This window comes from Cajanus cajan, chromosome 8, assembly GCF_000230855.2.
Source record: "Cajanus cajan strain Asha chromosome 8, NIPB_CcT2T_4, whole genome shotgun sequence".
Lineage (NCBI taxonomy): Eukaryota > Viridiplantae > Streptophyta > Magnoliopsida > Fabales > Fabaceae > Cajanus > Cajanus cajan.
Window position 1 is genome coordinate 55,232,148 of NC_138524.1, and position 22,645 is coordinate 55,254,792.

At 29.9% G+C, this 22,645-nt stretch overlaps 2 protein-coding genes across 6 annotated transcripts; both read left to right on the forward strand.

Moving 5' to 3' along the window:
• Positions 1-1,914: 1,914 nt before the first annotated feature.
• Positions 1,915-8,086, forward strand: LOC109818912 (RING/U-box superfamily protein). Of its 5 annotated transcripts, none has more exons than XM_020384452.3 (5): positions 1,915-2,050; positions 3,512-3,913; positions 5,367-5,413; positions 5,516-6,488; positions 7,601-8,086. In XM_020384452.3, the coding sequence occupies exons 2-4, from the start codon at positions 3,598-3,600 to the stop codon at positions 6,464-6,466; spliced, it is 1,314 nt and encodes a 437-aa protein (XP_020240041.1). In that variant the 5' UTR covers positions 1,915-2,050; positions 3,512-3,597; the 3' UTR covers positions 6,467-6,488; positions 7,601-8,086. The 5 variants fall into 5 exon arrangements, with proteins under 5 accessions (XP_020240041.1, XP_020240042.1, XP_082919001.1 ...); XM_020384453.3 differs by lacking the exon at positions 7,601-8,086 and adding an exon at positions 7,460-7,594; XM_083062875.1 differs by lacking the exon at positions 7,601-8,086 and adding an exon at positions 6,842-7,099.
• Positions 8,087-16,618: 8,532 nt separating this feature from the next.
• Positions 16,619-18,981, forward strand: LEA (dehydrin LEA). The gene is made up of 2 exons (XM_020384448.2): positions 16,619-16,827; positions 18,494-18,981. Exons 1-2 carry the CDS (start codon positions 16,657-16,659, stop codon positions 18,878-18,880), a joined length of 558 nt encoding a protein of 185 aa, XP_020240037.2. The 5' UTR covers positions 16,619-16,656; the 3' UTR covers positions 18,881-18,981.
• Positions 18,982-22,645: the final 3,664 nt, after the last annotated feature.

Below are 22,645 nucleotides of genomic sequence, written 5' to 3' on the forward strand. Positions count from 1 at the left end.
GTTGGTTAACAGTTACTAGTTGATTTTGTCTACTCTATAGAGTTTTACATAATAACATTTCATGCAATCTCTTGTTGGTTAGAATTTTTCATGTGTATATGCAAGACTTTTTAGTGTGTTTTGTCTTTACTTACACATTTTTTAGAAAATTTCTTAAAAGATTATTCATTCCTAAATCACTCCAAATTAAACACGCTTAACTATGAAGTTATTAAGCGATAAGTTACCTAAAAATGTCTTTTGTTAATATAGGCAGTGTACACAATGACAACCTTTAGAGAGGGTTGGAGTGACGACCGCCTAGGATCCCAACCTTGGAAGGACATAAAAAAAGTATTATTTAATCTATATAACATAAAAAAATTGCACCATTAAATTATATAAAAAAAATTATTATAAAAAATAATTTAATTACGATCAACAAATTAATTGATAGATGATTTACTGTCTTTCAACAGAAATCTACTCATAATTTTAGAAAATCGATTGATAATGTTAAATATTAAAAGGAAGACATAATATATTGATTTTCTTTTTTCATTTCATTATGAATTTTTTGATAACATAAAAACATAAATAATTTTTTTTCTAAATCTTTTTATTTATTTCTAATTTCTTAACTTTTCTTCTTTAAATTGTGGTCTCTTTTCCTTCATTAGAATCTCAAAATTAAATTATAAACCTCCACTTCTTAACCATCACGAACTTCATTGTAATGTATCATTGTTATCGATCATTTTTTTCACTATGTAGTTGTCTTCGAGAATAATTTTTGGTCTCACATGAAACGAATGTAACGAATACTTTTATTTTAGTCATTTTTTTTAGCAAATGTGTGTAATACTATATGTTGCTTACACATTTGAGTTTTAAAATTGGAGTCATAGATAATATTCAAATAATTTATAAGGACATCTTTTTTATTCGATCAGGACATAAAAAAAACTCTAGGACAACTTTAATAATATTAATTAATTTTTTTAAGTCATTCTCAATTATATAATCTTATACATAATCTATCCTTTGTGTAATTAATTCAAATCATTATTAATATTTTTTTAAAGATCTATTAGAATCAAATAATTTCTACAATTAATAAAAGATTTTAGTATTGGTCTTCGTATATTTTGAAATTTTTTACTCCTCAGCCAATAAATATGATTGCCCCACTATCGTAAAATTATTTTCATTCTCTCATTTTATGATCTCTTTTTTACGGTGTAAAATAAAAAATAAAAAATAAAATAAACTTTCTAATAAGTTAAAATTTATTTATATATAAATTAATTTGTTAAAAAATTGAATAATTTTCTAGTATTTTAATTTTAAATTATATAGAAATTAATTTAACTTGTAAAAACAATTATTCTAGTTTTTGGTTTTAGTTTTTCTCTTAAAAATGCTTTTAAAAAAGTTCATTCAGACATTTTTTTTAATAACAGAAAGGTAAAGAGCCTAGTTTACATAAAAACTATAACAATTACTTGAATATTTCTTTTGAGAGAGAGAATATTATACCTTTTAGAAAAAGAATTACAAATTAACTAATAACACTATAAAAGTCATAAATAAAATAAATAAATAAATAAATATTTGTAATTTTAACTATTCATTCTGTGACTAAAAAATATACACATAATTTTTTAGAATACTGAACCTTTAAAAAAATTAAAGGGTTATAAATTAAGAATTAAAAATGACTTTTATATAAAAATAAAATCCTTTGATGAAGAAAAAATAAAAAATAAAACCAGTTTCTGTATAAAGAAAAAGAAAAAAGAAAAGAACCGAAAAGTAGTTGAATCTAACGTGGCAAAATAATAAAATAAAGTTCTGAGAAAGTAAACCACGTAATCAACTAACGGCGTCACATGCAACGGCAGCCCTAAAATAAGTGAACTCACTGACGCAGCCCTCTAACGGCGTCAAACTAGACGGCGCCGCGCTCTTCTTCTTCTCTTTCCCTTTCTCTTCTCTTTTCCTCACTCTCTATGCAAAACTCTCTTTCTCTCTCTACTTTCTCTCTCTAGAAATAATTTTCATTTCAAAGGTACGCTTCCATCACATAATCCTCTCTCTCTATTTGGAACATTCATTATATCTATAATAATATATATATATATATATACACACATAGTATTGTTTTTTAATTATTTATTTTAATTAATGCATTATTTGTTGTTAGTGGTGTTGGAATTTAGTGGTTTTGAGTTTTAACTGTGAATTCTGGTTTATATATACATATAGGGTATTAATTATTTTAATTAATGCATTATTTCTCGTCAGTGTTATGGAAATTTATTGGTTTTGAGATTTGACTGAGAAATCCGGGTTTTCCGCATTGATTTCGGATCTTTCTGACTTTTTGAGTGTGTGAGAGTTAGTGTTGAGTTGTTGTTTTCCTATATTTGGGTTGCTTGATTGGATCACATACGGAATTTATTATTATTATTATTATTATTATTATTATTATTATTATTATTATTATTATTATTATTATTATTATTATTATTAGTATTTGGTTCTATTTGGTTCGTGCTGTTTTGTGTTCTTTGGAGAATTTTCTTTTGGTGATTTGAGGTTGGTGACACCAATAAGTAAGGTGGGAGTGGAATGTTTGTGTTTTATGAAGTGTGTTGTTACATAGACACTGTTATGGCTATGCTGAATGAGCTCTTTGTATGGTGAGACGGTGTTCATTCCACTGCTAATGTTCTGTTTGATTTTGATTGCTTTTGTAGCTGCTTTATTAGTTAGGATCAGTTTGGCTTAAAATTTGGATGAACGTTCTAGGATGAGTTTTCTTTTACAGATTTTGATCATAAAGTTTGCCAGAGTTTTTTGCTGGGTCAGATTGGCTTAAAATTTTGATGGATGTTTTGGTATGAGTTTCTCGTTACAGATTTTGATCATAAAGTGTGTCAGGGTTTTTGCCAGGTCAGTTTGGCTCAAAATTTGGATGAATCTTTTGGGATGAGTTTCTTTTTACAGATTTTGATCATAAAGTTTGCCGGAGCTTTTTCCACATCATTTTGGCTTAAAATTTGGTTGAATGTTTTGTGATGAGTTTTTCTTTCTCTTTTTTCTTAACAGATTTTGATCATAAAGTTTGCAGTTTTCACTGTTATATGGGGATTTTGGATCATTAGATGATAATGTTTGCCAGAGTTTTCACCATTATATATGAGGCTTTTGGATCATTATCACTGTGGTTGCTTGTCCTCACTTTTTGTTCATATCCTTTGTTAATGAGTTCCATTTAAAAAAAAAAAAAAATTATGTTCTGTTCAGTTTTTGTAGGTTAAGGTTTTTTCTGTTGTTGTTGTATCTTCTAATCTGTTTTTATTTTCGGTGCCTTATTTCAATTTGGAAGTATGTTTAACTTAAGCTAGAATACTGGTAGTTAGTTGGTTGACTAATGATTGTTATTGCCTTTTATTCTGATTATGCATTTGACTGTCACGTTATGGATCATTGCAATTGATGGTATAGTTTTCCTTCACTGTTGCAGGGATAGAGCTGTGTTTACTGGGGTAGTGAGGTTGCTATTGGCAGTTTTGTTGATGTAAGAAGCTGAATACTGTTCTCTATTTCAGAATGGGTGCTGTTTGTTGTGTTGCAACCAAAGATAAAACTATACAAAGCGCATCACCCAGTGAAATCTTGCATCGGAATATTCGATATTCTCCGACATGGAACTTCCGGTGGGATCATCGAGGGCGTGTAGCTGGTGAAGATACAACTATAAATTGGTTTTCTAATGGTATTAGTGGGAATGATGGATTGGAGAATAGAAATGAATCCTCAAATGTATCTGAGGATGGAAGCCCGTTGCAGAATTATCAAAGAAATAGATGGCAAAAATCCCCAATCTCTGAAGGAACTGCTAGAAACATGTTAAATTCATCTTCGGGTAACTTCAATCAAATCAGCTCTCTGGTTTTGATCATATTCATAATTCATATACTTACTTGAGTTGGACTTTTTAAAATTGGAGTTTTATTAGTCATTTCATCCTCACAATTTATTATTTGCTGAGCTAAATCGGAAACCTATTAAACAAAATGTAACATTAATCAAGCAAATCACAAGTCTATGTGGATGATATAAAATTAGTCATTGGTGTACAAGTTGGAAACATGGTGATGTATTCTCACTTATGTTTCTTTCCCATAAGCTATCAGACAAGAAAATATTGAAAATTAGAAGTAAATATGGTTAAAATGTTAGTTCCATTAGCAGAACAGGTTTAGCTTTTTATATCACTATCACATAAGCAAAATTTAGAGGAATTAGATTAACTGATTAACCATTTTTTACATGAAAGGACAATAAAATAAAAGAAAAATGAGCAGGTAGGAATAGGAAACGTAGCATAAATTATTGTTTGTCATACTACAGTAACTATGCACAAAGAAAAATGGAAAATGAAGATGGTGAATAAGTGAGTTGAAAAGCATCATTCTGTCTACCTCGAAATGTAGGAATTAGGAAATATATTTTTGGGTCAGGCATAGGGTGTTGGTGTGTCAGATTCTTTGTTAGTACTTAGTAGAAGAAACACATACTGAAACTTTCACGATAACAATTTAGATTCAGCTAGTGTGATTAAGATACCAGTTATTGAGAGTCTGTTATATGTTAAATCCTCTTCTTTTTTCAGAGACAGGTGTTGTAGGTTCATGCATTGTGATTGAGTTATCATATTTTCTTAGACAGGATTAATTACATGTTAGATAATCTTTCTTATTGGCGAAAAGGATGCACTGAATACTTGCATTAGTTGCATATGACCAAGGAAGAAAGTATAGACTTCTGTATTCATTCAAATAGATTATTTGGTTTTGTTTGATTGGCTGTTGATTTTTGATAATCTGATGTATGTGTTAGTGTGAATTTTGCACAAATGGACAGGTTAATAAATTTTTATCCAGTTCATCTCAGACTAGAACATGGTTAACAAAATCGAACAGAAAATTTTGTAAGCCACAATCATGAAAAATTCCCTCATAAAACCACAGCCTTGGACTAGTATCCACACCTAAGAAGTGCCTTTTTTGAAGTTAAAAGAAAAAAAAGTTCATGGACTCGTGTCTTCACGAGGCTAGGCTATGAATCTGTTTGGATATAATCTTAGAAGCGTTTTTAAGAGTTTCTCTACTGGAAAATACTTTTTATTTCCAGTAGAGAGAATCTCAAAAACACTTTTAGCTTGTATCCAAACAGACTCTATGACTATATACCGATAAGATGGCTTTATTTGGCTTGCTCATGCTCTACCCGTTTTTGATCAATCCATTAGTAAATTATTATTTGCTCAACTGATTGATTTATGGATCTAACATGTTTGTTTGTGTTTATCGCAGATCAAACTATTTCAAGGAATGTCTCCACACATGTGAGCTTGGAACAGGTGAGGTTGCAATAATAGAGGAATCTGCTGTTATTTTTTATTTTGTTAGTAGTTGATATGTTGTTTCTTTGACACATTTTCTACTTGTGAATCACTCTGTAGGTGAATGAGTTGGCAGAATCATCAATGGCATTGTGTCCGTATCCCACAAAACTTCCACATTCATTGCCTTCTACTTCTTTTTCAGTATCTCCTCTGCCATCCCAAAGTCACCCACTTCCATCCAGCTCAACACCATCAAGGTGGCCCTGCCATTCCACCAGTCATCAACTATCACGGCAAGTTTCTGACAGCCGAATCTTGGGATTTAAGACACCTAGTAACTTTTATGTATCTGAAGAGAGGCCAGTGTTTCCCTCATGGAGCAATGAATCTAGTATGCACTCCTACGGTGGATCTTCAGATAATTGGTCTAGGCCTGGCTTTTCTGAGCTCACAGGAACTTCCCTCAAAGAAAGATGGTCATTTGACAGTGAATCATTTGGTTTTAATTGTGAAAGGCTGGTTAGATCCAGTAGTCCCTTTTCAAATTCTCCAGTTGATTTGCAAACATGTGGTGTTTGTTCAAAACTTTTAACTGAGAAGTCTTCTTGGGGCTCCCAAAAGATGGTTGCAAGTAATGACCTTTCTGTAGTTTCTGTCCTTATTTGTGGACACGTTTATCATGCTGAATGCTTGGAGAGTTTGACACCTGAAATCAACAAGTATGATCCACCTTGCCCGGTCTGCTATTTTGGGGAGAAATATACTTTTAGGTTGTCTGAAAAAGCTCTAAAGGCTGAAATGGATTTGAAGGCTAGAACTAAGAAATCAAGAAACCGAATTGTGGACAGTGATATTGAAGATGATTCTGTTGTGTATGGACATGTTAGAGATAAAGGACGTCAAGGTAAAGGTCCCAGAGTTGATTCTAGTTCCAGTGGGAGAAACTCTAATGGGAAACCATTTTTGCGGAGACACTTCTCATTTGGCTCAAGGAGTTCCAAATGCATGCTAGATAATCAGCCATCCCGGAAGAGGGGCTTCTTTTGGGCAAAATCTAGCAAGGAATAAGCTTCGTTGTGGTTGCTGAGAGGCAAGTCCCATTATCTTCATTGTTTTGCTCTCTCCAATTTATCAATAGCATTCATCTGTGTTATTCCATGCATCATGATAGAAGAGAATTTTCTACTTTTACCTGTTGTAGTTGGCAGGTTATTTCCAATGTTTTCAAATCCAGATCAGACCAACCAGTTTGACCGGGTTCTCTGGCTGGTCTGATCATCACGGTGAACTGTTTTAATCATCTGAATTGAATACATGGTTGAACTGCTTCACCTTTTCTCCCTCATTAAAGCTTTTAAATAGAGTGAATTATTTTGGTTTCTGATTTAATATATTTAAAACTCAGACTTTCTCCTATTAATTTTTCTAATGTGGGAAAAACAGGAGTATGCGAGGCAAGAATGGTTTGGCTGCATTCCAATTTATATCTAGAAGCTATACCCTTTAACTCTTTGTATACAATGCGTGATTTGCATAGGATGAGAAACATTACCTCCTTCTTTCTATTCATTTGATGTGGGACTAGCATAGGTTAGAGAAAGATGCCATGAGAGTATATTTAGTTTCATACTTTTTGTATATGCTAAATCAGTTTAATTATGTTAGAAACAATTTTCAATATTCTTTTTCTGTGATTTTATATATTTATCGATTTTATTTATATGTATATTACATTTTTTTACACTTGCACACATAAAAACCACGGAACATATGGGCCAATTTGGTGCAGGATTATTCTGGTTTAACTAATAATCTTGAGTTCACATCCTATGTGTGCTATTATGTTAAATATTTAGAGGGATAGTTTTGTCGTCCAAAGTAGTGTTACTTGACTTGAACATTGTTTCCTCCAATGAAGAATGAATATATATATATATATATATATATATATATATATATATATATATATATATATATATATATATATATATATATATAACACTGGTTCTTTTTGGTTATATTACTGATTCGGTTTTGAAACATTGCTTGGTATACATCCAGATTTCTTTGGGTTTAGGTTTCTTGGTACAGTGCAACAGAATTGAACTTCCGAGTTCAAATGTTTGAAAAGTTGAACTTATGGCATGCCTGCAGCAGTCTTTTTGGACTTAGTTTTGGTTTGTTTTGCCTTCTTTAAAGCAGGTTCTGTGGTTGAACTTCTCCACAACCTCGGATAAAATGACTGAGGAAAGGGCAAGATGTCATTCATCAAGCTTTGATTTATGTCTGCAATACACTAATACATGATTTCTAAATGTTTAGAAGCTGCAATTACCCTGTAAAGAAGAAAACTGAAAAGATACAGAAGATAAATATAGGAAAACAAAGATAGTGTTTAGAAACCAAGGGTTTTGTTATTTTGTACAGATTGATTAGTATTATTGCTTATGGATATAATTCATTCATATATCCAAAAAAGAAAGTTCTGTTGTTCCCTGTTCTACTGATATGTAATGCATACAGTATACGTGCCATGAGCCCTTGGGACTTTGGAATTTCTGGTGTTGGGCAATGGTCTTAACAGATTGTTAATACCAATTAGTTTGTTTGACAAATTAATTGTTTAGTAATGATATTTGAACATGTCAATACTCTAAAATATTGATATGTATCATTTTCTGTGTCTTATCATATTATATCATCTATTGATACCTAAACCCAATATCTATTATATTATCTCATCACCCTTTTTCTTTTTACTTGATCTGGATTGTCTATAGTGTGCAATTGCAAATCTAACCATTAAAATTAATCAAATTTAATTTTAAATATTAGTTACGCATAAAATAAACTGAATTGACAAGATTCATTCAGTTTTTTGGAAACTGTAAAGGATCAAAGATCCCTGTTTATTTCTCAACTATTTTGGATGGTCCTACTATCAATGCCTTCGTTAAAATGATTTGTTTTTGCCCTTCTGATTATGCTGGTAATTAAATTATAAGCTGCTACAAACACGGGTTGCACGCACCCGATTTTATGTTGGTTGTTGACTACACGTTGAATAACATAACCAGAAGTCTTCAAAGTCGAAAATTACACGGACCTTGATGTTGCTCGTGACAATAAAGACTTGCGTGCACGTTTCAATTAGTGTTTTGTTTCTAATCTTCATTATCTTCTGTTAATTTGCACTCGTGAATCATGACTTGATGACTTAAAGAAAGCATTTATTAACAAATCCTACCTACTAATTATTGGGCGACAGAAAAGATATACGTTGACTCACACGAAGGGTAAACATTATTTCTATAGAATTTTTAAGTCTTGCTTTATAGCACTTGTTAACAGCCATTTATTAAATTGTCCTAATTACACGGTTTTTTCATTTTTGGTTTATAAAAAGTTTAGATGAATTGGATCTCAAATGTTCATTAGAGTTATGATTGTTTATAGAGGTACATACATATTATCAATAATAAAATTTTCACATCAACAGAAACTGAACTCACATTGTTTTATAATATGAATTTGTTCTTTATTAATTGAATCAATTTTTGTTGTTAGACGACTTTTTAATAAGGATGACATCAGAATTCTATTTTATTTTTAATTGTTTTGAGACTAAGAGTGAATTTTATTTTAGTCCTATAAATGAGTGTTTATCGACAAGGTTACACTCTTATTCTACAATTTTGGGTATATACATAGACGATAATGAAGGTTAGATTTAAAATTTGATAGGGGGCTTAGGCTCTTACAAGAAGAAATAGTGGAGAATTCTCAGCAATGAGTGAAAGCGTGATGAAGTTGTGTTGTGTCACGCAGAGCTCAAGCCTAAGCAAGCATCAAAACTATCAAATTACAGTACAATAAAAGTTGAGGAATTTCTATTGGTGAAGTGAAATAGTGGTCGGAAAGAATACCAATAACAAAAGCACTTTGCTGAGCCTACACTGACATTAGGAAACAAAGGTAGGAAAGTAAATTAATGAGGTTAGTTGTCCCAATAATGAAAACCTTATAATTGTACTAATTAATTCTTATATATTAAATGTAAATGATTATTTTTGTATAAAAGCATTTTTAAGAATTATTTAATTGAATTTTTTTATGAATTTTTTTATCTTCTTATTTAACTTAGTTCTATATTTATTCATGAATTAAATTTTAATATTTTTAAAATAAATTATCAATAGATGAAAATAATTTTGTATTGTAGTATAAATTATTTATCTTAAATTTAAAATATAATTTATATGTTTAAAGATATCTATATATAAATATTTTAAATATATATATAAATTATTTTAAAATTTAGTTATATATAACATACTAGTTTACATAATTTCTATAGATTTTCTCAAGAAAAAATATTTAGTTAGTTAGACAATGCCTAATATTATCATATGGCTTTTGATATTAAACACAGTAGAGAGAATTGATGGTAGTCAATTAAAATATGGGCCAGAAGCATTTTTGGAAGAGAAAAATGGGAAGAAAAATTAAAATAAATTTCTCTAGACTAAAATTAGCTTGTGCATAAGCTAATTTATAGATGCTCTCTCCTATTAACTTCTCTAAAATCTTACTTTAATTCATGCATAAGTTAAGTTTTGACTTGTAGAGAAATTTATTTTGATTTTTTTCTATATTTTTTCTCTTAAAAATGTTTCTAAAGAAACTTATTCAAACAGATCCTACCAACAAGGTCGAGCATAGTTGATAGATAGTTTGGTTATTTGAATATTCTGATGATGGTTTGATTCTTTGGTCGTCCATGTGGAAAAACGTTATTTGTTAGGAGATGGGGGATATCCTAACTTCACAAAAACAACAATAACAAAAATCAATTGTGAAGTCCATATTAAAAAATATTAATTTCTAAAAAATCTTTATATAACAATTATTAAATTAACAGTATAAATAAATAAAATGAACCATAAGGTCATAACACAACTAAATATACAAAATTAAAAAGAAATTAGAACATTTATATTCACCCCTATACAACTTTTGTATTGAATGAGTGAATAACTCTATTCCAATATATCTATTTATGGCTCTAAACAAAACTATTGCTCTAAATGAAACTAGGTTGTCAATCTATTTGTATCTCGCAAACTCTCCCCTAAAAGTGTATTCTCAACTTCTTCTAATGTATTTTTTTTCCCTTTTCATTTGAGCCTATGATCTTCTCCACTCCATCAAATCACTACCTTAATCTTCTTCTTCAAGCTTTCTCTACTATCACTCACCTTCCACTTCAACTTAGGTATCTCTCACCTTTCCTTTCTCAATGACACTACCCCAAGTTTTATCCTCACTATTGGTCCTCTCTTACCCACATCATTCCTTTCTCAACGAGACTACAACAATGTTTCTTTTCACACTTTCTCCTTTCGCCCTTACCTTCCTATTCATTTTTTTTTATCTCATTTCATTCATAAATAAGACATTTCCCTTTCCCCTCTCCACCACTTAGAAGACTTGACGGTAGAGTTGTCAAAGTAGGTAACTCGGCTCGATCCATCACGAGATGGGAAATATGTGAGCCAACTCAACCCAACTCACTTTTATGTGAGTTTAAAAAAATCGACCCGGTTTGATTCACCACGGGTTGGTGGAAAAAAATGTTAAAAAAATATTAAACTTTATTAAAAAAAATACATACTATAATCTTATATTTAAAATTACAACTATTTTAACAAATAGGACAAATAAAAATGTCAAAAAATAATTAAACATCATCCACAACCAACTTAATCAACTTATAAAATCAAAGTTATTACATAAAATATTGTCAAATAATATCAAATAGACACTAATTATCATAATTCACAACTAATATGTACAAAATTTATTCAATGATATAAACGTATAATTACATTATTCACCCTTACTGACATTGGTTTCACAAAGTCCTTTTACCCGTTTTGATTTTGACATCTCTGAGGTTGATTATGGCACTTTACCTGTATGTTTCCTATTATGTTTCATCATTTTCTTCCTTTTTTTTAATTAAAGATTATTGTACTTACCAAGAGGGAAACATGAGGAGACTGGGTTATGGGAAAGGTGTGTCTTCTTAAAAGTATACTAAAATTGAGTTTTTAGTGTTTTTGAGGCTTGATTTTTCCAACTGCATATTTTTAGGTTAGATTGTGTTTCGTTTTAAAAGCAAAAAAAAAATGGCAAATGAAGCAAGTCATGCGAGAGAAGCTCACAGATTTGCAATGGTCATCTTCTTTGAAGCACCTATCTACGAAAGCTTAGTGATTCAAAGTGACAACAATACTCATATAGAGATACAACAAAAAGAAATATCTTTATTTTATAGATTACCTTTGTACTTAATTTGTTGTATCACGTCTTTGAAAGGAAGATGAAACAACTTTGTAAACCTTTGTAACTTTGAGTTATTTTGGGTTTGAGTCTAAAGAGACTTGTCTATAAAAGAATACTTGGTGTTGAAGCATATAGAGTCTTTTTGTAAAAAGAATAATTGAGTAGTTGCTTGAAGAGACAAATCAAAGAATATTTAGGTTTAAGTCAAAAGTGGCTTAGTAAAAAAATATTTGTATCTTGGATAAGATAGTGGTATTTGATCTAATTAGATCAAGAGCTGGATCTAATTTTGGTAGTTGAGGCGAACTAGTATAAAAATACTTTGTGTTATTTTTGTTTACCTTTTTACCTACACTCCTGACTACAATATTGTTACTTCACTATTTTACAAAAAGTGTGAGTTTTTGAGTGACACTATTCAACTCCCTCTTCTAGTGTCTCTCTTTTCTCCACAAGTTGAACCTAGGGTTTCTATCAGAAACTATACTAGATGATACCCATGAAGTCTCACAATCTCCCCTATGTATAGCTTAGTCAAACTATCCAAAGGATATCAAATATTAATTGGAATGAAGTGAGTAGAGTTAATGAATTTAACTATTATCACCCAAAATGGAATCCATATTCCTTGTAGTTCTAGAAAACCAAACCACAAAGTCCTTGGATATACTATCCCACTTCCACACAGGTATATCTAAGGATTGAAGATTCCTTGCTAGTTTATGGTGTTCTAACTTAGACTTTTGGCAAACTAAACATGGTAATACAAACTCAACTCCACTTTCTTCATCTTAGGCCACCAAAACATCCTCTTAAGATATTGGTACATCTTAGTGGCTCTTGGATCGATACTAAGGTTACTCCTATATGTCCTTCCTCTAATATCATCTTCTTAAGCTCTAGAATACTAGGTACACATATCCTATCCTTAATCCTCAATACTCCATCTACACCTACTCTAAAGTCACTAACCTTTCCTAGCATCAACTCCTCCACTTGATCTAATAGAAATGGATCTATTTTCTGGCCCTCTCTAATCTCATCCACTAAAATATTAGTCACTTTCAAGGTTCCTAACTTAACAATACTAGGAGTCAACTCACACACTAAACTAAGGTCTCTAAATTCCTCCAAAAGGCTAAACTCCCTAATCATCAAGGATGATATTTGCAAAAACTTCTTACTCAAGGTGTTAGCCACTACATTGGCTTTACCTAGGCGACATCTAAGCTCAAAATCATAATCCTTAAGAAATTTTAACCACTTTCTTTGTCTCATATTTAATTCTTTTTGGTCAAATAGGTACCTGAGGCTTTTATGATCACTAAAAGCCTCAAACCTTGAAGCGTAAAGGTAATGTTTCCACAACTTATGATTATCAACTTAAGATAGCCTAGGAGTAATAGAACAAGACCACCCCACCGTAGGTGAACCCTCTGATCCATCCTAAACTAGGGGATGCCTGTTAGCATCCTGTTGAAGTTTTGGAGTTGTTCATGATTACCTCTCATTCCCATTAGAGGCTCACAACCATACATACCCCAAGTTGATGACCTCTAAGACATGCCTACATAGACTCACACTACCCTACATTAAAACATGTATGCATGGACTCCACTAACAACGTTATAACATCATATATACAACAACTATTAAATGACACTTGCTAGATCGTAGTCTTGGACTTATTCATGACACACCAAGTCCTGTTTCGATCTCACCAATGCTAGCCTTATCCTGGACTTACATGCTCCACACATCACCACATCACCTTATAATGATTTATTATATCATGCATCAACATATTTCCTCATAAATCAATACCATCTCACATACATATCATTGATACTATACAGTTACATCATTCATACACAAAATGACATATTGTTTACTTAGCCTCTTATACTCAACTTTTCTTTAGTTTTCCCTCTTTACATTTTTTTATCCCATTGCTAAATTCTATATTTTTTTATATTTTAATTCTAATACTAACCACTCTTCATTGACTCCTCCATTATTAAATTATCTGTACGAACCTAATTAATTATGAAAAAGGTGTGGCCCTCAACAAGGTTAGACTTGCACCAAGCACAAAGAGATCAAGGATATCTCTTTCCCATATTCACGCCCAATGTGGTGTTACTCGTGCCAGATGTGAAGAGGGTTAGGACCTCTCTACTTGATTTGCGTTTGATGGGAAAGCCTCCACACCTAACTAACTTTGAGGAGTCAAGGACTCCTTTGAAACTAATTTGCCTATCGTCATTTGGATCATGTTCGGTGTCACTTCTTCTAAAAAACAATGTCAAACAGCGTTATGTGAGACATCCCTCAACCAACACAAAAAATTTAGGGACCTCCCTGGAATACTCGTGCTCGGTGTGGCTCCCTCTACACTCAATGCAAAAATCTAGGTTCCTCATGCCTAGCACTGCTGTAGATTTTGCACTTCACAACATTGCGGTCTTGTTTGTGGTGAAATTTGTTTATGAGTTCTTTTTATTTGAACTAGTACGAAATTGTTTCAATTTAGGTATTTTACAATAAAGTGGTTAAACTTACTTAAGAACGGAAATAGATGAGACAGAACTGATTAATAAACGTTTGTTTCCAGATTTTCGTGAATGATGATCAAACAATAATTTGCATGCATGTAGATACTTAAGTGAACAGAATGGACAATAAATACATTGGCAAAATAAATCATTGTCTAACTCGCATAATGATCAGGTTACAAGATTAAAATCAAACAATCTACAACTACGGAATTAAAAGAAGAAATTACACTAATCCTAGAAAAAGAAAAGAAATGTGGTCAAGAATTTGTCATACCCAGCAATTCCATGCACGAAAGTCATATGCGCAGGCCGTGAGTGCTTGAGAGTGCAAGTATGATTTTTCTGACCACTTACACGAGGTTGCTTCTTCTATTTATAGAGATTATCGAGAGCGGTTGATTTTGTGTAAATTCATCGTGGGCGCATAACCGCTGTCCACTACGTCGCTTACGTGGGCTAAGGATATAACTTCTCGTAACCGTTTGTCCCACATTTTTTCTCTCGATTCGATATTTAATAACCACCTTGATGTATCTGCTAACCTCCAATAACTTCCTTACGTTTTCGATCAATCCTCCAGTATGCGTGTTTATAATTCCTGGGTTCATCCATCAATTCCTTCGAGTAAAAATTTGCTCGAGTGACCCTAACAGGTCTCCATAATTTGGGATTTTCCATCTCATCCAAAATCCATCAGTTAACCATTTTTCTTAATTCAATTGGCCAAACAATGTTATATCACATCAAAATAACACAAAATCAACAATTAATTCATATTCATCCAATTAAGTAACTCACTCCCCAATTTCATGCATATAACCCTAACCCTCAAACACTTCAATTTTTCATCAGATTAAATCACTCATGAATTCATGCACGAAAATGTCATAACAAAATCATACTTCAAATTAGATCATACAAATAGTTGCCAATAGGAATTCAATTCGAGACTAGAGGTTTAGGGATTTCTTACTACCCTTATCTCTCAATGCACTATCTTGCTATTCCCTCTAACCATAAGTGACAATTCTATAGTACTATGCACTCTATGTAGCTTGAGTTGCTACTTCGCACTCTCTTTGGTGACCCCTTCTAGATTCTTCTCTACAGGTATTCTTAGAGTTTAAGAATGATGCATAATGAAAAACTAACCCTTGCTTTTGTATTTATGAACCTACAATCCAACTCATACTTTTCTTCCTTTCCTTATCCTCTTCTTTTCTTTTATTTAATTAATAAAAAATTATATTACAAACTTGATTAATTAATTATGCCCATAATATATTATTAAAGATAATTTATTTTATTTTATTTCAAAAAATTTGAGATATTACAACTATCACTGCAATTATATTGACATAGAAATCACCACCATTATTACTATCTTTTGTTGCGTTTATTATCTTTGACATTGTCATCATTATTACTACTATCAATACTTTTACTTATATTGTTATCACCAACACTAACATTATCATTGCCATCACCATTATTAACATTATTATCATTGACTTCAGTGCCACCAGCCGCAACCACACATAAACATTCCTTTAAACTAATTTTAGTAAGACAATGAGTTTTTAATGTGAGTTTATTTTAAAACAAAAACAATGAAACAAAATTGTATCGAACATAATCGACATCTTGACCGACTTCTTATAATCAGCCAGTTGTTGTGTAAGCTTTTAATAACTGAGTTTAATAGAAGTATTTAATCATTTATACTAATATTCCGCGATTGATAGGGTCATGTTAAAGTTTGAAAGTTATCACATATCTTCAATCACAAAAAAATATAGGGAAATAGTTTTGGCTAGTTAGTGGAAGAAAACCGTTTCTAAGAGGAGATGAACCAAAACATCTATATATATAAAAGCCAAGAAAACCCACAGAAAAAGGTAAAATTCTTCGTTCTTGAGAGCTTTGGTCATAGTTCTTTTATGATCGGAACAAAAACTAAAACTAAAAATTAATTGTAGTTTTTAAAACCTTATTAAACTTGAAATTAAAAACCACATCAAATGAGCCCGTGTTTTTACATGAAACTACTTTGAAAATAACTTTGAAATATAGATCAGATCGTTTAAACATTGTCGGCAGAAAACATGATAATAAATCAGCCAATATTGTCCAAATGAAGTAACACATGGCTTCAAATCTGTCACATGAGACTAAAAGTGACAGTGAAATCTTAAGCCACGCGTAGGTGCATGCATGCAAATCTCCGGCCATGCACCGCTAAGAGAAGAGTTAGGTTTCGTAAGAAAATTGAATTGAAGTACGAGGTCCAAATTACATTCATATGGTTATTTATACATGGAACATTAATTAGGTGCATGCATAAGTTGGAAGATGGCACAATTAGTTGAAGTGCGAGATGAGGTTGGGAATCCTGTGCAACTCACAGATGAATATGGAAACCCAGTTTGGCTAACCGACGAAAAGGGCAACCCAGTGTACCTCACGGCTGTGGCAATCAAACCACGACACCTTCCTCAGTCCAACACTTCAATCACAACCTCGGTACCTATTCTTAACTATTATTCTTTCCATTGATTCCACCGTTTTGTTTCATCTATATATATATATTATTTCAAAATTTTCATAAATACGTGGATCAATTGATAAGAAGTTGTTGCAAATTTTCGTTCTGGGTATGCAACTGTGACAAAAATTCTGAGAGAAAGTTTGGTTGTATCTTGTATGTGATGATTATATTCAACGCAAACAAGATTCTTTCTGATGAAAGATACATGTGGATTAAATTAAAAAATTCACTCTAAGATTTTTATTTTTTTTACAGATTCTTTTCTTATAGGTTAATTGCTAGATTTCTCGTAAGAAAAAGTATCAGATAATTTAAAATTTCTCAAAATATTTACAAAATTGTTTGTTATTAAATTTTATATTTATTGATCGATCAAATCGTGTATTTATGTTTATTTTTGTATTAATATGAATATTTTGTGCTTATTATTAACAAATACAGCTAAACTTATTTGATAAGAAATATACGATTAAATTTATCAATTCAGGACTGTTTATATATATTTGATTGTTTTTCTTATGATTTGGCAATATACAATTTAATGATAATATGATTGATTGATTTCTTATTGGCTGATAGTAACATGCATAGAAATTAAACTGTATATGCCTAATTCTATGATTACAAATTATATTCTTGGTATCCAGAGTTATGTTTCTTCATCATTTTTAATTCGAACTAGCTAGAATATACTAACTTTTATTTAGGATTCAAGTTATGTTAATTCTTCATTCTATTATTTTTAAAACATCTAGAATAATTATATATACATATTTATTATAATTATTTCTCGCCTCATTATAACAACTCTAATTATATATACTTTATCCGTATGTTGAGTTTGAAAAAAAAAATCAAAATAAGTGTTATATTAAATTTTTAATGTCATATATATTAATTATTTTTTTATTTATATTTCTCCTAATATTTTTCATGAAGTGATTTTGTGTTGTGGCATATCTAATAAAGAAGATAAATCATAAAGTTAATTTTGTAAAATCATTTTTTTATTCATTAATTTTTCTTAATTTGTATAAAATAAAGTAAAACAAGACTAATTATGAGAGGAAGAGAGTACTCTTTCCATCTTACAATGATAGAAGGTTAATATTTTTACATATATTAAGAATAATAATAAGTGTATAACTTCTCTCCATATTACAATGATTGAAGGTTAATATTTTTACATATATTAAGAATAATAATAAGTGTATAACTTTTTTATATAACTTTACTTAAATAACTTTACTATTTCAATAAATATATTACTTTTGAATGTGTTAATTAAATAATTTATAAAAGGGTAAATTAGTAAATAAATAATTAATATTACATTAAAAAATAAAGTAAAAATATCAACTGAAACATTTTTTTAAATACTAAAATTACAGTCAGTTTAGGATGCTGCGAGTATTAATTAATCATTATTCTTCCAATTATGACTCATATGACCTATTGAGAATTCTGAAAGTATGCCAAGTTTGCACAATATTTTCTCGTTGCAAAAGGCTCTCAATTTTCTTTAACTATATATGTTCTAGTCTAATCTAAACGCCACAATTACATATACAAACACAATTAAACAATAGCCTAAACGTTCTATCTTACTCGGTTTTTGCTTCAATTAATGTGCAAATATAGTCTGAGGATGAGGAGGAAGTGGAGAGGAACATGCAGGAACTCGATGATAAAATAATAAAAGAGAAGCTTCAAGGAGAAGGAGAAGGTGAAGGAGAAGGAGAAGGAGAAAGAGAAAGAGAAAGAGAAAGAGAAGAAGAAAATAAATTAATAAAAGAGAAGCTTCAAGGAAAAGGAGAAGAAGAAAAAGAAGGAAAAGAAAAGGAGGAGGAATTTTCATACACTACGACAGATACTACTACCACCACAGATACTGCTGCTGATCACCACCCAACCACAACCATAGCCACTGAGCATGAGAAGAGGAAGAATATCATAGACAAGATTAAAGAAATATTACTTAATATAACTTTTAATTTTGAGTTTAATATTGACCTTCCAAAACTATGATCGTTTTTTATCTTAGATTGTGATTTTGAACATTTTTTTATCGATTAAATACGTAAAGTTTGTACACTTTTTTTTACTTATATGAAAACTATGAAACTCAATTGATGTCCAAACCAAAATAAAAGATCATGAATATGACTGAAATTGTTTGAAAAATAAATCCCATAAATAATCAAAATAATTTAAGATTTAATATTAAATTCTTTTTTGGTTACTTATTATGGGATTTGTTTTTATGTAATTTTTATAATGTGTGATTCTTTTTAGTTTGGACATTAATTAGATTCTATTTTTTTGTGTAAGTAAATATAGTGAAACAAGTTTTACGTTTTCTCTTAGTTATAAAAGAGTTCAAAATCATGTTCTAAAGTTAAAAACGACCAGTGTTTCACAATAAAATAAACAACAAAAATATACTTTCATCGTTATAAATAATAAGAAATAGTTGTGGCTAATCTTGTTTTTGAATAAAGCAATATATCGATGCAGATGAGACAAGAAGTTGTGTATGAAGAAATGAAGATATATAGCCACGTGGGAATAATTGAAAGTTATCTTTATTAACTTTTATAGTATTTCTTATGATTGATAATATTGTCGTGTTATTATTGTTGTTATTGTTGTTACTATTGTTGTTGCTATTGTTGTTGTTGTTGTTGTTGTCGTGTTGTTGTTGTTGTTGGTGGTGGTGGTAGTGTTGGTGTTGGTGTCATGTTGTTGTCGTGTTGTTGTTGTTGGTGTTGTTGTTGTTGTTATTTTTGTTATTGTTGTTGCTGTTGTTTAACTTTTATGTCAAGTATTTCTTATGATTGATAATATTGTTGTGTTGTTGTTGTTGTTATTACTATTATTTTTATTATTTTTTTAAATTTATTTTTTTATTTTATTTTATTTTATTTTATTTTATTTTTAAAGTTATTATAGTATCTATATAAATTGAAGTATTTTGATATAATTAATTTTTTAAATCAATAAAAATAAAATAATGTATAGATTTTTTTTTACTTTTACTTTTTCTCTCTCCTAAGTAATGTATTCTTAGTAAATAAATCATTTAAGTCAATTTACATTTTTTTCTCACAAAATATTGATTCGAGTATTTCAAATCTTTTCATAAAAATTAAAATAACAATAAGCAAAACAAGATTATGTTTGAAGAAGTAGAAGATTTTGTAGATTTTCTATCAATTTGTTCCTTGTAAAATCTCTTTGATTTAATATGAAATTTATGAATAAATAATCCTTCTAAAACATTGATAACATATATACAAGTGTGTGAATTCATCATAATTTATCACATCATCCAAAAAAAAATATTCTTACCAAGCCAAATTTTTCATATATATATTAAGAATTTTAAAAAAATATATTTAAATAGGAACTTTTTGAAAATCAAGCATTCATATATATATATATATATATATATATATATATATATATATATATATATATATATATATATATATATATATATATGTATGTATATATGTATGTATGTATGTATATATGTATGTATGTATGTATATATACCAATTGTTCCAAAAATCTTTAAATTTAGAAGGATACAGTAAAATTTCTCAATTATTATTATTATTATTATTATATATAAATAATTAATAAATAAAAATGTATAATATTTTTGGAAGTTAACTATTTTTTTAAATTGATATTTGCAACACCGAAAGTGTACATTACATGTCTTGTGTAGTCACATTTATCATAAAATTTGTCACATTTTATAGCAAGTATGAGCTTACCCGTCATACAATATTATACATTCTATGATGAGTAAAGTCATATTCACTATAGAATGTGCAGTTTCTATGATTGGTATGGTCACACTTGTGATAGAAAGTGTGTTTTTTAAATATTCTTTTTTCATTTTTGAATTTTCCCAAAGTTGTATATAAAAAATACATCCCAAACAATTCAATACAGTATATTGTTGTCTAGTTCAATACAAACATATATAAAATACAATATTTATCATTTAAAATACAAAGTAAACTAGCTAACAATAAAAGAGAGTTAACAATAAAGCTAAAAAACTATCATTAATAATAACAATGAATAATTACTATAAGAATATACCAATCTTATCAAGTAACAATGGGTCTAAAGTAAACTAGCCAATATACACAAAGAAAACTATAATAATATACAAAAACATAAATCAACTCTCAAATTGACTCAAGAAAATTATGTGTCCCTCTTTTACAAATATCTTCCAATTTTTCATCAACAAATGGAGTTGAATTTTTGAATACCTACAATTAATTCAAAATAGAGATAAGTTAAATATTACTCAATTATTAATTAATTAAATAATCATTTAAAGTAAATAATTTTATTTAAAAATATATTACCTTTCTCCATGAGTCCTTAATATTGTCGATAATAATGGTGAGCTTGCATTTCATCACGTAGTAGTAGCACTCATGATTACTCAATTGATATGGGCACTACAATTTAGTGAATATAAAACATAGTTAGAGTATACTTTAATTCAACTATATGTATTATTATGTTGACATTTGACTTACTCTCAGGACAATATATTGAAGCTTCTTCCAAGCTATTAGAGGAAGGCCCTAGAAGATCAAACTTGCATCCAAAGACCTATGAAAATGAATGATAAGCCAAAAATAGTTAAAGAATGAAATTATTATTTATTTCATGAAATTATTAAAAAAAACAAAAATTGAAAGTGATACTTACGAGTCAATGAGGTATCTAATAGGCAACTTAGTAATTTTCTTGTGTAAAGAACACAAGTGAAATATATATGAAACTGCCTTAAAATTATAATGAGTTGCCAATGCTCGTTGTATTTTGTAATATTGTTAAAAACTTGTAAGTTAATTTAAACGTTAAATAAAATATAATACAATTACCCATTCAAATAAGGTGTTAAGTAGAGATTCTTCCCTCCTAGCTTGAACCAGTCTATCAAATACCCCTTCACTTTAGTGTCTTTAGTCCCAACAATTAGATGACAACTAGGTCAACGAAACCATAATAATAAGCATTTTGCATCTCCATAGAGATGTCATGAAGAGACCTTAAATTGTGAAAATAAACATAATGTTAGGAATGTATAATTGGATATATTAAAATATTAAAAAAACATTAGAATTAACACTTACTTTATTCATAATTGCATTACTAGTATGGAAAGGATGTCATCACCAAAAATGATATCCATTGCATTACGCTAGCCTCTAAAGAAAGGGATAGGGTTCTTCCTACCAACAATCTCAAGAGGCATGGTTACCTCTATGTTACGCTTCTTGAGATTCAGTGTTGTTGGAGCCAATTAATGAAGAGAAGAAAACTCAGAAGGTGTTGCATTTATAGCAGCAACCATTTTTCCCTTTCCAAAATCAACCTAAACATCATATAATACAATTTATTAAGTAAGTTGTAAATCACTACCAAAACAAGCCATAAACTATATATGTTTACTATTCAGATTATCATATGGATTCATTCCATTTATAATAAGCCCAAGCCTAAGACTTTTTGGATCATTATCAAAATCTGGAAACATGAAATCTATTTTCTTTTATTGCAAAGAATTCGTCGATTACCTCAATTGTCCATCTTTTTTTTATCCATCTACATGCCACCTAATTTTTTGACATCATGGACATTAGTGAATAATCGCTTCAACCTTGGAACTATAGGAAGATAACATAACACCTTCATTAGAGGACTCTTGCTCACCCCATATTTAGAGTCATCTTTCTTCATTTTGTATTATGA